We start from the raw sequence: 18,739 nt of genomic DNA on the forward strand, positions 1-18,739 counted from the left end.
AGGTAGGAAGAGAGCTGCATCGAAGCTATTTCTGATTGCAGTAGCACATCAGCTTTTTCCTAGGGCTAGTTCTTCAAGCTACGAAGTGAGGCAGGCTGTCAAAATAACCAGCTTTTGCAGTGCCCTGCTGAGGTTTTCCCCCCACTCCTGTCCCTCATGGAGTCCAGAAATAAATGAATTCCTGGCAGAAAAGGAACTGTATACAGGAGCTACCTTCCAGGCCTGAAGCAGTACTACTACCAAACACAGCGTATCTATAGTAGTCAAGGGAAGAAAAATCTTCCCCTATGTGTCTGACCTACTGTCAAAAGGTGCACCATACAGTCTCTTCAAATAAGCATCCAGGCTTCCATATGGCAATAAAATGTCGTCTATCATACTGCCCTCAACAGAAAGATGTTATCTGGTTTTGTGTCCTGACCTGTATATATGTATTTATTAAAACTGAATTCTTTCCCAAAAAGGTGATGTAACTCCTGACTGCTTCAGCATTTCAGCATTATTTTTTTTTTAAAGCACATCAATGCCTAATGAATAAATGGCCTGGTTGAGCCATTAAGTCAGGCTGGCCCCATAAAATGATGTTTTGATGGCATGAACTGCAGATATTCCAGTGACTAAGATCCTACTTCTGTCTCCTGTAATAGTTAAGTAAGTTGCTTTCAACTTAGATTGATAATGTGAAGGAGACTATTCATTAAACTTCATCTATCTGCTGCCTCAGGTTAACTCCCCTGTATATGCTTGGTTTCATTCAAAATGCTTTGCTTTTCATGGCAACTGTTTCAATTACCTCATTAGCATGAAGCTGATATGGACAAGGTATAGATCAGGGCAGCTGTACATCAAATACACAGAGTTCTTTTGGTTCAAAGAAAATTCAATCTCACTTTATTTCAAAAACTCCATGAAAAACCTACACCAACCTTTGATGCCAAAGTAGGTTTCAGTCTGAGGAAGGAGAAGACAGTGTTGCTCTCCTTTGATTCAAAAAATCCATCATAATCCTAGAGAGGAAAAAAAAGATGAGTCAACATTTGTATTCATGTTTTCCTGATTATCATACCACACCATGCTTTAGTCTAAAGGGCGATAATGCTAAGGAAAATACTGATACCTACCCATATTCTCCTATGCAAATCTAAAAGCTATTTTAAACTATAAAGGTATCACCAACCACAGTGGCAAAGAAAAGCACAAAAATTCTTTAACTTACACCACCTTTCACTACTTTATTTGATAGGAAAATATAAATGTGGACTTGCATTAAAAGGATATCTATTGTGGTACATTTTAACGGTATTCAAGTGCCTAACAACACAAATAAGTTTCTGACTGTGTTTGCAATTTGCATTTTAGCAAACAAAATACTTCATAACATGCAAACCAAGAAGTCCTAAGGCAGCTGAACTCCTTATTTCTTGTGTGGTGGAACAGAGACTTCATCAGCAATCATATCTCAGCCTTGGACAACCACATAGTTAAATATAAAATGTTACCATAAAGAAACTCCTTGTTTAGAAAGATAAAAAACAAGCTTCATTAACATGATCAAGTTCGTTTTAGATTTCATTTGCTTAACATCAGATTCTGACGTCAAAGTGTTACTATTGCTTTTACTGATTTATTGCATTGGGCACCTGCTACTCTTCTATCATAAGATGAGCTGACAATATTCAGTTTTCAAGGGAAAAAGAGAAAACCGGAGCAGTTTAGTAAACGGATGTGGCATATGGCAAGGAGCCAGGAAGTTTCAGGTCCTCTTCACGGTTTGGCAAAGATTTCCTGTATGACCACTAGCAAACAATAAAGCACCCAGTTCAGACTCCTTTCCTCCACCACACAACTGCAGAGCTGAAACATTAATCCTTATTTAACCACTTCTGACATGTAAAATACTCTGTAAATGTCAGGAAATTTCAGGTATGTGCTCATCACTACATAGTAATTATCTCTAAATTCTAAGATTAGTAGTCATGCTTAACTTGAAAGCATTCAACAAGAGAAATGCCTTTAAACATTGACTGCGCACCTACATGCTTTCAATACAGAATAGTAACAGGCAGCCCTGGAGCCACAGCAAGCTTTCCATCTGTGTAACAGACATTCCCAATGCACCTCTGACCCACAAAGTTAGCACTTCTTTGGCTCCTAAGCTCTCATCTCATACTTTTTGAGAGCTCATCTCACAGTTACAGTTTCAGGTGCCTTCCCCTCCATTTTTCCCCAGCAGCAGCCGCTTTGCCCACTTGTCACTTTCCACTCCCGCCTTCTCTTCAACATGTAACTTCACAAATTACCCCACAATCACGGGGTTGTGCTAATTGAAAAGCAGAAATCTTTCTCTGACCTGGCTATTCTTGGAAGGCTGTCATGGGATATGCAAAGGTTAGGAACCTTCTATCTTCCATCCAGAGTTTACTTATGCCTAGCCAATAACCACTTGTGGTTACATATTGGCTTCTCAGATCCTAAGCAAGAAGCAAAAATGGTCTGGGCAAGCATTCTGCTTCCCAATATTCCTCTGGGTCTTCACAATGCAGTGTGAATCCCTGATTAGCCCTTCATCCCACTTGCCAGGCACAGTTATAAGATATATCAAATTATATCTTTGCAGAAGGATGGTTGGTATTTTGTGAAATAACTTTGTAAGGAAAGTGTGTGCTTGCAGATGAAGACTTTAGTTCTCTTTGTTCCCTTTTTTTTTCTCTCCACCAACATAAAATAAAAGATTGTTTGGACAGCAAAGTCATAGTCAACATAGCAAAGATAATAGACCTCCCGCAAGATCCATAACCATCCTCGAGATGTGCAGAATTTCTCTTAAAACCTTTACAGTGCACTAGCCAAATATGCTTTACTAGCATCTCCAAAATGATACACTGCTATACCAATATGCACACAACTGTTCTAGCAAAGTGATACTTCGCAGCTTCATAATCATTCAAATACCCTCACCCCAGAAAAAGCAGAGCAGCGCAGAGGCAGTTTCCCTACCTATCCCTCTATAATAAGAGTATCAGCTCTGAAAGACACAGAGAGGCCAGCAGGAGTGTATGGTGGTCATCAGGCCTCAGAAAAACTAGCTGAAATCAGTAGAAAGAGTAAACCTTCTTAAGATGGCTTTTTGTCATCATCTTAAAACATGGCAAAGCGCTGTGCTATAGACTAGGGCAATAAATCAGTATTCCAGGACTAAGCTTTCTGTCTACTGATTCTTCCAGCTTTCATACACATGTATATCTATGTACATATAGAGAGAGAGTGCACACACATTTCTTCTGTGTGGTTTTCAGTTCCATGGTTGTCTCCATGTGTGATATATCATTTCCAATGAATACCATCTACCCATTCCACATTATGGGAAGAGCCAAGTTTATTTGCTTTCACTGACAGGAGGATGAAACATATCAAGGAATAAAACAGTTCTGGTGCAAAGGAAGGTAGAATCTCCTGCAGTGATCAGCATCATAGACTGAAAAACAGACTTTGCAGACAGATGCTGCTTATCATTATGAGCACAGAACTACTACCATTACTGTTTAAAATGCTAACATATTAGACACAGTTTTAAGTTTCCTCACTGTTAATTTTAGGTATGATATGTTCTACCTAAGTTTGAAATTAAACATATAATTAAACAGAGGAAATAGTCACTCTTACATCAACTTAAAAAATCATTAACAGTGATGAACTGATGCTAATTTCATAAGTAACATAAATTTATAATTAATAACCAGAAAGTAAATCCACATAAAATAGACAGATGTCACAACTAAGCCATGGCATAAGCTGAAATAGTACTGAAAGCAACCCCAACAGTGCCATGAATTAAAAAAAGACAATGTAATGATTGAGTACCTAGAGGAGTAGTAAGTAATACTGAAGCTCTGCAGAAGGATGTTTGAGTAAGCCCTTAACCTCTATAAACAAGACTTGAAAAACTGTACATATGGTGTTAAACCTGAAAAAGGTCCAGTGTGATTCTGCTAAGCAGATGAAAAGCCATGAAGGACACAAGCTATATAAGGTACCACATGTGAAGACGGCACGTGATCTAACTGAGAAATAACCTTAATTTTCTCCACTGGGTTCATCTACAAGTAAATCACACTGTCTCCGGAGTTGGATGTAGGAGAGCAGTGGTTGAGTACAACCAACAGCAAGAAGAACAGCACACACACCTTTAATATCAGGGCAGGATAAATTGCCTCAAGATGCTCATGACAGCCCTGTAAACTATCGGCAGCCAACCTGTGGGCCGGCAGCTATTGTGAGCTTTTCTGCAACAGCTTGACACAAGACAGACATCATTCTCACATCCACCAGGAGCACCCTTTCCTCCTATGCACACAGGCAGTTTTCATGAACCCTCAGACACCTCTCTGTCTCAGTGCTTTGTCTGAGGAAGGCTCTTTGGTTTTTTGGGTGAGTGATCTCAACACCATTTTCAAGTTCTGGGGTTGTCCTGACAAATCTTAATCCCAGAAGTTCAATTAGCTCTAAACCACTGCTACTCTAAGTCCATGGGTTTTTCACTCTTTGATAGTAAATTGGAAAGAAAAACAGAGCAGGGAAGGATTCACAGCCTGAAAATAATGTCATAAGAAATAAGGCTGCATTCCTATCTCTGACAAAGACTTTGTGACTCTGCTAATCCACCAATATTTGTTAATACGTGTTTACCTTAACCTCTGCAAAGCAATTTAAAAGACTTTCTAATGCTAAAAAGCTTTCTGAAAGTAACAGTTATCAATTTTTACTCCCAGAAGTACCCGGGACTGATTTAGCACAGGGTTTTTTTTTCACTAATTATCAAACCTGGATTCACTTACTGAAAAAATTGTGAAGATTGCACAGTGAGCTAAAATGAGGAAGTATATGTTTGGAAGAGCACAAATCCCAGTGGACTGATTCATTTGAAAAGGAGCAGAATATTTATTACCACAACAGATAATCCACTAAAAGCAACTCCCTAAAGTTTTGAAATATCTGCATTGCAAAACATATCAAAATGCTATTGACACTTTCTTACTTTCATAGGGAACGGGGGAAAAGCACCATGATTTTAGATAAAGCAGCAGTGAAATTCTGAATAGAAGAATTTTCCTACTAATCATTGCAATAAAAACATATGATCTCAAAATAATCACATGTGGGAAAAAATGTTAGCAAAATGCATAATAGTCCCATAAAAGGTGAAGAAATCACTTTAGTAGGTTAGTTTCTTAAGAGATTTTTGAGAAGCATGATCTCAAGGAACACGATCTCAAGGATTCATCAGCTGTGCCTTGGTATGTGGTAGGAGTTCAAAGTGGGCATCCCTGGCTTTCCTGTTCCAGCCAAGGTAACAGATGTTCCAAAAACATCCTGCCTTTGACCTTACTTTCATAAGGAGAGAAAGTCTGTGCAGAGTTGGATGACATGTAAAGACACTAAATCCATGTGTGAGGACAAGAAAATTCTTGTCTCGCATAAAGAACATTCCACTGCTACCAGCAGTAGATGCAGAGGTTCAAGAAGAAAAATGGTGCAAAGCTCAGTGGAAGCTGAGAGCTTTGTACCCAGTCAAGAACCCAACTTGGTTGCAAGCCAATGGGTTCCACTTAGAAAAACTCAGTGTGACACTCTGCCTCCCACAGAGGAAGAACACCACCATCTGCTGGTTTTGGCAAGGCAGTGGTTCCCTGTTTCTGCACCAGGTTCTACCACCAGCAGCAAGCTACTACAATCCCTCTGTCACTGTTCCAGGCAGCCAGCAGGCACTTCGGCTTTGCTGGGATCAGCTGAGCAGTGCTGTCTCACCCCTGTGCAAGGAAGTGGCTCCCACTGAGGCCCTGGAGGCACTCAGAAAGCAGCTGTTAACCTAAAAATACATGAGCATGGCAAACTGCCACCCACTGCCCCACTTCAAAAGGCAACTGTGTGCACAAATATCATTTTGACTATATCGTTTTGAATGATGATCCTTGGTGCTTTCCAGAGCTGCTCATTACACATCATTAACATACAAAATTCTGGCAACATCAGTAGCTGATTAAGGCTACTAAAACTAAGGGGACATAGAGAAAGTAGACATAGAGACATCAGTGACACAGAGATATTCAATCCCTCTGGAAAAGCTGAAAAGCCAGAAATCATAGGATCATAGAATCATAGAATAGTTAGGGTTGGAAAGGACCTTAAGATCATCTATCAGGTGATATACCACAAAGACGAAGGTATGAAAGGTTACTGAGAATGAAAAATTCCAGTTAGGAGGAAAAAAAGGTATCTCAGGATGGTGTGATGGGATAGAGAATTGACAGGAGTACAAATAAAGTTAAGCAAAAAGCTATTTTAAGTCAGAGAAGGCTTCTGAACAGGATAACAGGCATCTGACTGCTTCAGGCCTGGCTCCTCACCTTTAAGGTCAATGGCAGCTTGATCACCTACCGAGTAGTGTGAGCAAGATACAGCCCCTCAGTTTTACCACCAGAATGGTTACAGTATTAAATATGTACTCTAAAAGCTACCATGGAATGGATTAGCTCTTGCTTTGTTGAAAATAAACAGAGCTAGCTGTACTGGTTTCAACAGCTCATCTACAGACAAGCAAAATGTTCCTGGACTTACGTGGCATAAAGATCTGCTTTCCCTGCTCCTACTGAGTGACTCCAAACCAGGATAAAGAGGCAGACTGTAGTTGAAAAAGGCCTTCAGGAGCAAAGTTACCCCAGGTAGTAATAGGAGGAAGGCTGTGATGCTCACTGTGGTGGCAGGACAGTTGGTACTAGATGCAAAGCTCAGTGGGCCCATGGGAGCATATTGCCAGAGCATAAGAAAGATGCAAAGTGCTTACATGGCTTCACCAGAAGGCTGGAGTTCACAAGAGAGAAAGGCAGTAAGAATTACTAAATACATTAAAGTGATATTTGTTTCAGAAAAATAACTACAGTCAGGGAAAACTCTCAACAAAGTATTTCATAAGCTTGACTTGCTTGGAGTCTTTTCTAGGCACATGCTTATGGTCACTGCTGCTACAAAACTGGGCTAGATGGACCTTCAGTCTCACACATTTATACACTTCTATTATCTTAAGGTGTATCTTACACAAAGTTTTAATATAACCAGCAAAGTTATGTTCTATGTTTAGTTAGTACACTGGTAAAAGAAAAAAAAAAAAAAAAGAAAGAAAAAAAAAGGCAAAAAAGATAGCTTAGATAGCTTTGTTTGCAAAATCTGAATCCTTGCAGTTTATCCTGAAAATAAAAGGTGCCATGGCAGCTTTGCACCTCTTTAAAGTAGATTAATCAAAAACAGGAGAACTCTCTTAATGTCTAAGATACGCAGAAATCCCAACAGCCATCCACTCCCCAAATGCTACAGTAAACTAAGGGCAGCTTAGTCTTTGACACAGTACCCAAGTATTCACGAAATCTGGACTTAACTCCTCATTACAACACAAATGTCTTACATCCTTCTGGCATTCACGGGGGATTTATGAGAATTCACTCCAGTAGGAAAACTGTTGGTCTTTGGGAATTCTCTTCTCTTTAGAAATCCCACTTCCAGGGTAGCTTCTCCTTTCAGCAACAACTGCCAAGTTCACAAAGTTCCAGTTGGCAGTAGATGTACCCCAAATGTGATGTGGAGGCCTTAAGGGTGCTGTATTCCTGGTGCTGGGAAATGAGATCACTGTACTGGTGTGATCACAGACACAGCCAAATTAATTTATTTGGCCCAGCACTTTGTTAAGCAGGTACACTGAGGCTTGTTCAAACAAACACTGTCACAACTGGGAGAATCTATTTGCTGCACACCAAAGTTGAAATTGGCAGTACTACAGATCAGCATAAATAATTCTTTGTGCTTCAAGGAGCATAACACCAGTGCGATGGCACTGGGTCAAAGTAAAACATTAACACAAAGTAGATTTTACTTACAATTAGCAATTACACTGTCTACCTATTACTGCAACTGTGATTAGGAGAACATTGTATCTAATAAAGTTTCAAAGACAGTAACTGTGAATAAATTTCCTCTCAGTAAATTTCTTTAAATGAGCAAGTTGGCTTTGTTGCCATTTGCTTTTAGTTTGCAACGAAAGAGTGAGGTTGTTAAACAAACCCTTATTGCTTACCACACCAAGAAGCAGAAAACCAATCCTTAACACACCAAAAAGCAGAAAAACAAGGAACCCACCCAAATTTAGCTTGCACTGCTTTTCGTACAGATTTTTTAAAATGCACTAATTATTGAACTTTTAATATATTATTATGATATCTCAATTCTCATAAAAGGGGCAAAGTAATTGGTCTTACAAGTAATGGTGGTGAACTTACAATTTAGAAGCATCGAATCAGCACTTTGCTGCTGAATTAATACTGTATGCCAGTAAAAATGAGCTGTTAGCATCCTTCCTGAAAAAGGGAGTTGAGTGCTCTGAAAGAGATGACATTCATTTACTGATCTGATTAGGATTACAGTGGAAAACTCTTACTCAGCACAGCTCTCCTTGGAGAATGACTGTGTGTGCACGTGTGAATCTTTTAAAATATTATATAAATACACAAAAACATGATCTTGTCTGCACATCACAGGACAATTTAAACATGACAGTTTTCAATTACCCAACCTTCTGGTAGGATCTCTGATCATGATTTTTAAAGAGCTTATAGAATTGACTCTACAAAGCAACCTGTTACTCCTCTCCTAAGGGCCAGATGTTTATTTCAGTAATCTCTCTAGTTGTAGGCTTCCAGAAAGGCTTTAATAAAAGGAAGCAGATGTCAGCCACAGCTCTATTCTTTGGACAGTACATGACAAATGCAGGCTGAATGTGATGTCTGCCATTCATTCAGCAATCTTCATGGTACACAGGCATCAACTATCTAAGAACCAATATCCCTCAGCTCTAAGACAGGGAGTCCAAGTGCACAAGGGCTTCCCTTAGCCTTTTAACTTGGACATGTTGTAAGGTAGCTGTAACTTTACAAGGGACATGACAACCACATGTTGGTTGGTTTTCATCTTAAAGTGGTTTACTCATACTAATATTAGGTTTAGGGATTTCCACCTTCCATTTGTTTATTTTATGAATTAGACTCTGACAGAATTATCTTTCAACATTTCCTTTGTTTTCTGTGGATCCTTTGGAGAAGAACAGAAATGAGAAACTACTAAAGAAGAAAGCCACACTAATTGCAATGGTACTGCAATGTATTATACCATCTTTACTTATAAATTGATTATAACTTTGAATATATCTTCAAAATGTTTCTTAGAAGACAATCATATTAGCATGATTACAAGTACAACAGTGGTACTTTGAATTACTTATTTTATCCTTGTTATCTGACAACAGCCATGGTCTTCTCTAGATATTGTTCCAAAATACTGCTACATCCATATTGTGTGCCCCCCCCAGATATTACTGACACTTAGGAATCTTTCTATCTTTTCCTCATATATCCCATATATCATATTTACCATATTTTAGTAGAATGTACCCTATATAAAATACTTTAACCAAACTAGTTATGACACCTTCAGAAATAAACTATTTTTTTCAAGAAAGTATGACACAATAGGAAGTTTCCATTCCATGCAAAGAATTAGGATCCCAAACAAACTTGTTAGTAATTTTGTCACACTCAGCGATGATCCCTAAGTTTTGCAGACCATCAATGTCAGAAACATAAAAACCAAAAAGAAAAAAATTTCAGTGTTTTCTATAACATCCCATAAAGGTGACAATTCTAATTTTAGACTGGTCACCTTTAAGTCTTTTAAAGTACATAAACACCCTACATTACTATATTTAGGAAATAGAGAGTCTGCAAACAGAGTAAGGTATCTCCAGAGATGTATCAAATCTTTGTCAGCTATCATCTTTATATGCTGGGGTGGTTTACAAAATACCTTCTGGCTACTTCACTTTGAAACAGCTATTCATGAAGTTTAGAATGCTGAGGAAAGTTCAAATAAAAACTGTGTTGCTCAATGGGCACATACTGTCTCCACTAAGCGGGTAAACAGCAGCACTGTAACACATTACTGAATCAGTTCTAACTGCTCTGAGGAGGATAAAATTTTGGGATTATTTTATTTTTACTGAGTTGCTGAGTTTCTATGTTTTTAGGCCCTAACACTGGTCAGGCTCACTAGTCTACACTTTGCCTCTGGTACCACACTCCCCTTTATTAAGCACATATCGCATGGAACTAAATCTCTTTACCTCAGGACACAGAAAAGCAGTGTGCAAAAGCATAGGCACAGCTTATAAATTAGAACCATGCAGACCTTGTGAATGGTCTGAACAGTTTCTTGCCAACATGGAGGAAACACATGGGAAGGGTTTGCTTGCCAGCACCACCACTGCTTTCTGTATTTCTTGCTTGAGAAAATGACTTAATCAAAAAGTGCTGCGTAACTAGCCTCAGGCCACTCACATTCAGCCTAGGGTCTGCAGATGCCTGTGAGCCACAAACTACTTCAATACAACTACAAAAGGAAATTAAGAACAATTTCAAGGAAACAGCTTAAACTTGCCATATAGGAAATGATGGGAAAATAATTTTGCTCATGGGAAAAATTATAAATCAAGAAAGTTTTGGCATCATCAATCATTAACGGCTGTTAATGAACTCTGAGTAACTCAGACGAACTTCTATCTAGTGAGATTATTCCTCTTCTAAAGACAGATCCAGACCACCAAGACACTCAGTGAGTCAGGTGAGACATCTCCAAGGGTGCAGGGAACTGAAAGTAGACTGACTGAATACCAAATTAGCCCCACAGCTGCATTAGTTTCTGAAGGAAACACACTACAGAAGGTGTTCTAAAGTGAATTCTGCTAAGTTGCTTGAGAATCGAGAGAGAGAGAGTTCAAGCTCTCTGTATCTGCAGGGACAAGAATAATGATAAACCCCCCATTGCAGGCCAGGGCAGAAACTCTGAGGTAGCTCTATCCAGATTTCTTAAATCCTCTCTTTCCCCTTCTTTCTCTTATCAGTGTGTGTTGGTACTGATCTGTCATTTGACACATAGGGAAAAGGAAGAATAAAAAATGTGTATGATGTGTAGGATCTTTAAAAACCAACAGAAGAGTCTGATACTTAACAGTGCAAATGAATCAGTGCCACAGTAGTTGCCTGTGTGCTAAATAGTTTCTCAAGAACACTGCACCTCTTTCAGCAGCCTATTTTCTTTCCTGTCTATAGGCCTTCACTTTTTTGATGGAGTTGATACCCATGTATTAAATTTCAGGGAAGAACAATAAATACCACGTATCTCTGTCTCTACTGCTGCCAATAGGCACTCTATCAGGGTTTACCCTAACACTCTAAACCATATGAGCAGCTTCCAAGGAAAAAAAAAAGAGAGAGGGAGCAACAGCCTGCTATGCTATGTAAATATTTTCCCTTCAGCTCAATCTCTCACCTAGAAAGACATTTCCTTTTAATTTGGTTGGCCTAAATTTCAGGCAATCTCACATTAGAGGCAGATTTCTGTGTATGAAACTGTCACTGTTTCAAAGTGCTACCTTGAAGAGCTATAAGGTTAAAGTTAGGGTGCAGTTTCACTAAGGAAGTGGAGACTTCCAATCTTCTGAAAGATCCAGGAGTCACTGTAGATTTCAGAGAAAGCAGAAGAGGGAGGTGTGAGGCACAGATCAGATTTCAGACATCATTTTTCCAACATTTCTTGCTTTCTGCTTTAAGAGCTTTCCATGTCCAGTGTTCTGGCTACCGCAGATCCTGTTTGGATACATGTACCTATGGCTCCTCACCTACCATGTGAAGAAGCTAGAGCCCTAGACAGGATTTCCAGATTCCACCACCAAAGCCACATCCCCAAAATTTAGGCATTTCAGGGCCTAGCATCATGCTGTATTCCCATTGTGAATCTGGCCCTAATGCACCAATCTGCAGTAATCTCTCCATCTGTCTGGATTTTCCACGGTCTGTATTAAAAAGGTAACAGTAGCTAATAAGTAAGTAAGGGTAAGTAATTATTTATTCATTCTTTTAAGTAGTCTTTAAACTGCAGGACACATAATAGTTAGTACTATTCTGGGTCCTACCAGCCGTACTTTAGAAAAATATGAGTAACTTTCTTGCAAAACCACTGATCCAGCTGTGTAAAACAAATTCACAATGGGAGGTAAAGCATTTAGAATATTTTCTGTAACGGAAGTAAAGGATTTAGTTAGTGAAAACTTAGCAAACGAACTGCAGTCTTCATGTTTTTACTGGGTCCAGCTGGGATGGAGTGAACTTGTTTCACAGCGAGCTCTATGGTACTGTGTTTTGGATATGTGACTAAAATAGTGTTGATAACACACCAATGTTTTGGCTATTGCCAAGCAGTGCTTGCACAGCACCAAGGTCTTCTCTGTTTCTCACTCTGTTCCCCCCTGCCACCTTCAGAGAGCAGGCTGAGAGTGGGTAAGAGGTGGGGGGGAGACAAGCTGGGACAGCTGACCCCAACTGGGCAAGGGGGTGTTCTATACCATATAAAATCATGCTCATAAAAAAACTGGGGAATGTTTGTCTTCCAAGGTAGCCACTGCTTGGAGACTGACTGTGCACCAATCTGGTTTTGGGAGATGGTGAGTGATTGCATTTTCATCACTTGGGTTTTTTCCCCTTCCTTCACTTTTTAATATGTCTTTATCTCAACTCATGAATTCTCTTGGTTTTGCTCTTCCTGTTTTCTTCACTGCTTGTGGAGTGGTCCAGAGCAAGCAGCTCTATGGTTGCTGCCTGGGGTTAACCCCCACAGTCCCTTCTGGCTCACGAACAGGGACTTAAAAAGATTCAAGATAATGGCAGGTTTGATCAGAGTGTGCTAGACTGATTTACAACTGTTACAGCTGTGTCCCAGTTTTGTCTGGGATAGAGTTAATTTTCTTCCTAGTAGATGGTGAAGTGCTGTGTTTTGGCTTTAGTCTGAGAACAATGCTGTAACACACCCATGTTTTAATTGTTGCTAAGTAGCACTTACCCTGATCAAGGACTTCTTAGTCTCTAGTGCTCTGCCAGTGAGGAGGGGCACAGGAAGCTGGGAGAAAGCAGAGACAGGACATCTGACCCAGATTAGCCAAAGGGGTATTCCATACCACAGCATGTCCTGCCCAGTATATATACATGACGGAGGGAGTCACCCAGTGGGCCCAGGTCATTGCTCAGGTCAGGCTGGGTAGCAGTCAGTGGATGGTGAGCAATTGTATTGTGCATCACTTGGTTTTTTTTTTTATTGAGCTTTCATTATTAAATATAGTATAACAATCAATTATAATTAATAGTTCTTATATTTTATGTTATTTCAATTATTAAACTGTTCTTATCTCAACCCATTTTTTTTACCTCTTTTTTCTGATTCTCCTCCCCATCCCACTGCAGGGGGGCAGTGGGAGCAAGCACATAACTGCATGGTACTTGGTTGCCAGCTGGGGTTAAACCACAACCTGTTCAGCTGTTATTTGGCAAGCTGTTACTTTGTGCTGCTGGTCATGATGCTGACTCATTTGTTCTTGATGCCAATTTGGTTTTTCCCTCAGTTGCTCTATTGCTTGCTCCTTTTCTTTCTGTACATCAGACTTGAGAGGTCTTTAATGGCTGTTCTCAGCTTTTGCTGTTTGCTGTGTTGCTTATCACTTTCTTTTGGTTTGCCTGGGAGAGCCATGATAAAAGCGTTGGCCTTGAGCCTAGTCTGGTATTTGGCCCCTGCACTGCCGCAATCCCAGTACCCTGGGAACCACCTTGTGGAGACAATTAGCAATTACACCTTTCTCCTCCAGGACCCACTTTGTGGAAGAAGCGAAGAATGGCATCTTCTTCTCCAGGACAGAGGTTTCCACCCTTGCTGCAATGGCCCTTCAGTTTCTTGAACATCCCAATTTACCCAGAAAGTTGTATTGGTGTTTGCACCAACACTGATTTTGGCTTTTCATAAGGCTGGCCAACCAGCTGAGAATGCCACGCAGGAATGTTCCCTGAGGCAAACAATTCCTGGGTGGCAAGGAGTGTGGGAGAATTTGGGCAGATGTGTAGAGCAGTTTTCACCTTCAGTGGTTTGGGACTTCAGTCCAGAAGACATGGAATCCTGTTGAACTGGCAGATCACTTGAAAGAAGGATGCCTTGCACATACCATAAACACACAACCTCCAGCACTGTGTTGGGGCCTGTGGTAAGCCTATGGCTATGCTTAAAGGAATAAGAGTTTTTGGATCTGACAACAAACAGACACTGTGAGGGCCTTTGGATCTGAGGACACAGAAACAGACACCAGATAAATCAGATATCCAACCCTCAATTACAACAGTTGTTCCTGCAGTTAAGAAGAAAAAACAGAAGCGCAGGTTGACTCAGTTAGTAAAGGAGATAAAAGCTTCTCCTGAGGGAGAGCAGGAAGAAGAAATCACGGACTGGCCAGAAGGCAGACATTTTGAAGCATTGCCTAAGGAGGTGACTCATGCTAAATAGGCCTCACTGTATAACAGATTACTAGAAAACGAAAAACAATATGCTCTATTTACTGATGAGTTCTGACATATTGTGGGAAAGCACCTGAAGTAGAAAGATGATGTGTGGAGTCCCACGAGACAAGACACGGAAATTGTCACAGGCAAAGGTGAACTGAGTCTGCTTGCAGAAGTGAAGGCCACCCAGCTGACCACAGACATTGCCCAAAGAGAAAAGTGGCCAGTACTGTATTTATACACTGCCTCACTGATGGTGGCAAACACCCTGTGGGGGTAGCTGAAACAACAAAAGCAAAGTAACTCACAACACAAAGGTAAGCCCATCTGGGCTGCTGCACTGTGGCAAGACATTGCTGCCCAGGTAAAGAAACTTGTAAAAGTACTTCATGTAGATACTCACTTCCCCAAGAACCATGCCACCAAAGAACATGGAAACAAGGAGCAGATAGACCAGGTTGCCAGAAATGAAAAGACAAAAGTGGAGCTTGAACCTAAGGACTGGGAAACTAAGGGCCAGTTATTGATAGTTCAGTGGGCCCATGACACATCAGGATACCTAGGAAGAAATGGGATATACAGATGGGCTCATGATTGAGGGGTGGAACTGACCATCAAAGCCATTGAACAGGTTATCCATCAATCCAAAACATGTGCCATGAATAAACAAGACAAGTAGGTATAGCCACTGCTGTGGAGAACAGCTGCTGGGAGGGAGTGTGGGTTGCTCTTCCCTCAGGAAAAAGCAAACCCATTTGTGGGGTTCCTTTGCTCAAGGGCACTTGGTGATAAATGAGGAAGATAGGGAAACACAGTGTGCACCTCAAGGAGATTTAACCCTGGGAGAAAATAATCCATAATTTGAGTTGTATGTCATAGCTGTGTGACAAAGTACAACAGCAGGAGCCACTAAAACTAACCAAGGATGAGCCTTGTAAGGAACCAGGCAAGACACAACTGGCTTTAATGCAACCCAACACACTCAACCTAAAACATCCAATCCAACCCAACCCGATGCAACCCAACACACCAGCTCCTTCCTATTAAGGCTCTGCTTGTCCATTTTTTTTATTTTTTTTTTTATCTTATCCAAATTATCTCCACTTTTCTTTATGCAAAGTGCATGAGTTCCCTCTTGGAAAGTGCACTAGCTGCTAACATTTCCTTACTCTTACACAGCACTAACTAGAGCAAGGTAACTAGTAATTTCAGATTTACACTACCGTAAGTTACAAGAGCATGTTCATGTGCCTGAGTCATCTGATACGTGTACTCTCTTCTCATACACTTAGAATGTTATAGCACTGTCACTAAGATGAAACAAAAGATTGAAAAATCATTAAAGTATGTAAATCATGATAGTGTCAGTGCTATGACATAGTGCTGGATTATCAGTAAAATGATTTGTGTTCTTGTGTGCTCACAGCTCTTCTCTTGTTCTCAGGAAATAAAAATGGTTCTTGCTGAGTACTGTATTTCAAAATCCATTCACAGAAATAGTTACTGAAAAATTGTGGACTGCATCTCAGAAGACTGAGAAAAGGAGATAGATTAATTATCATATTGGAGATTACATTGACTCAGAAAAAATCCAAGGTCTTGTTCACACTTCAAAATATAGAATCTGTCTGCTGGTACCAGAGGATCCCTCCCCCTGTGTGGTACAAGGTGTTTTGTGAACCAGTAAGCATTGGTCATCTTTTTGTAGCTCTCCCCTCTTACACCAGCTATTACATGCTCAGATGGCTGATGCCAATCAATTTTGCATACTTACTGACAACACCGCAGAAAAACTTCCTCTTTATTGCAGTCACATTCTGAAAAGTGATTATTTCAAATGGTAATGTCTTAGTCAGAAAAACATATTCTGTGATAATAACCCTGCATGCATTTCTGATGTTTCCTAGTAAAGGGAATATTGAGAGAGTTAAAAGAAAAAACAAAACAGAAAACCTATTAATGCTTTACTATACTGAAAACAGTATAGCTATGAACATGACATTGAGTCACTGCTCATATGCTTCTGAACATGTTCATGTTATTTCTCTATTGAAATAACATGAACAAAATAAAAAGTGTACTTATTTTGCTTCGCCTTGTTTAGCCCTCATACATTAGGAGGAACAGCAGTGGATCTGAACAGTCTGCACTGTCAATCAGTCTGTATTGTTAGTAGCAATGTATGAGATGGAATAAGTACATAGGCAGTTTCCTGGTGAGACTTCAGAACTGGCAGGCAGAAAAAACAGACAGCGTGTCTTGATAGAACAAATTGGATTAGAAATTGCAGGACACAAATCAGGAATGATAAGCTAGAATTTTCCCTAACTCAACTAACAGAAAACTCAATAGTTATTTTTTTCACTTTAAGTTATTTAATAGTGATTTATTTTATTTTTTTTTAGATAAAGTTTTCCTAGTTTGTGAAGATAAACATATGAAAACACTAACTGTGGAAATGATAGAGACGAGATGTACAGTCTGCTGACTTCATCTAATTGTGTTATTTTAACCCCCTTTCCAGCACTGACCTCCTTTGCCTCCTGACTAATGTTTTGCCTCTACTTTATTACCCAAGAACTTCATTAACTAATGCAGCAGTCTAACTGATGAATGTTGGAGATCCTGCACATACTTCTTCCTTTATACCAGAAAACACAGTTTCTTTCAAAGCATGTTTGCTCTTTATAGACATCCATGCAGCCAGTGAGGTCTAATAATAGGATTAACTCTGCTCAACCAAAAAGGCTATCAGCTGAGCAGAGAGATTAAGGAGATCGCCTCACATGTTGCATGACATCTTTCTTGCTAATTCCAAACAGCAATTTCTAGGACTAGTTAAAACATACTATGAAGACAAGCTGAAAAGGTAAGAGACAACAGCTTAAAACATTGTATTTCCCAGGCAAACTAAAATCACACAGAACAATGTAAATACTGTTATTTGTAAGTAAGGGGCAGCTCCATAAGTGAGGGTCAAAACCCCTTCCATGTCCCAGATACATCTCTTTAATTGACATTTCTTACCTGGAAGTAGGAAGATATGAGTTATACTGCTGAGGTAAACAAGGCCAATATAAAGCATATGGGAGGGATGTTAAATACCTCACTTCAAGAAGCCAGTTAGCTGCTACACCATACCCAATCTGTTTGTTGCAGAGGATCCCAAATCACTTCTTACATGCTTCCTACACTAAACTAACAATTGCACTGCATTTGAGAGGTTCTTAGCAGATGCGAACGATCCATCAGACAGAAACAGCTTTGTTACAGCTCTGTTGAGTCTGACAGGGACAAAGTTAAAACCAGCTTGGATGTATCTTCATCACATTGTAGTCAGAAACCCACATTTACTCTGTTACAGCTATTATAATTACAGAGACCCTCTTTCCTGTTTCATTCTCCCACTGAATTCTCAAACCTGACTCAGTCACTTACTGATGCAGCCAGGGCAGCACATCAAACCTCCCTGACTCTAACAGCTACCTCAAACCTGCCTCCTAAAGGATGTAGGTCACGTGGTTGAAGTATGAAAAGATGCAGCAAGGCAAAGAGGACCCACCTGTGGTTTTTTTACAACATTTTGTTCAAAGGTGAGTAGAAGTTCTGAGAAGATTCTCCCAGACTACAACACTGCCCGAGACACATACTGTGTAAGCGGCATAGTAAAACATCCATATGGTGCCATTCTTAACATACCAAAGGCTACCCCTCCAGCTTGCACTGGATGGAGAAGTTATTGTAGCTTACAACATCAGAGAAACCAGCCCATCCATCAATCTGTTGTCAGATTCACAGGCTCTCATGCTTAGCAGTTTTTCAGCAGAGGAAGACAAGTCTCAAGCTGCTTTGCTTTGGGGAAAAATTAAGCTATTCTACAATTCAAACAGCAAATAGTTTTCATTTATCCTAGAGACTCCGCATAAAGGCTCTGTGAGCGTAAATGAAATTTACACTATGATGCATCTGAGAAGAAGGTTAATTACAATGACAGTATAACTCAATCTAGCCAGTGTTCCCATTTACTGTTCCAAAGATTGCCTTCCGAATCTTCATGCTTGGACTAGACCCAAGTAGCAAGAAAACCATAAATCTCCCACTTAGAGTATTCTCACAAGGGACTTTACCATCAACAGGTGGTACACAAAGCATATGACATTACAAATTTGCACATTTGTGGAGGGAATCCATTACCTGAAGACAACCTTAGTATTTACAGATGCATGATCTGTATTTTCACTGTATGATCATTACTTGATTCTATTGCCACA

At 39.9% G+C, this 18,739-nt stretch overlaps 1 protein-coding gene across 1 annotated transcript in view; it reads right to left on the minus strand.

Annotated features, from left to right (window-relative positions):
• The window catches only part of SH3BGRL2 (SH3 domain binding glutamate rich protein like 2), a 49,859-nt gene that overhangs the window by 5,206 nt on the left and 25,914 nt on the right, over positions 1–18,739 (minus strand). The window contains exon 4 of the mRNA XM_061460720.1: positions 927–1,007. Within this exon, the coding sequence (XP_061316704.1) occupies positions 927–1,007 (81 nt within the window). The remainder of the gene's footprint in view (positions 1–926; positions 1,008–18,739) is intronic.

Source organism: Pezoporus flaviventris, unplaced genomic scaffold (assembly GCF_033815535.1).
Source record: "Pezoporus flaviventris isolate CSIRO_AGI_PZ_B2104156 unplaced genomic scaffold, CSIRO_AGI_Pfla_v1 ptg000031l, whole genome shotgun sequence".
Classification (NCBI taxonomy): domain Eukaryota; kingdom Metazoa; phylum Chordata; class Aves; order Psittaciformes; family Psittacidae; genus Pezoporus; species Pezoporus flaviventris.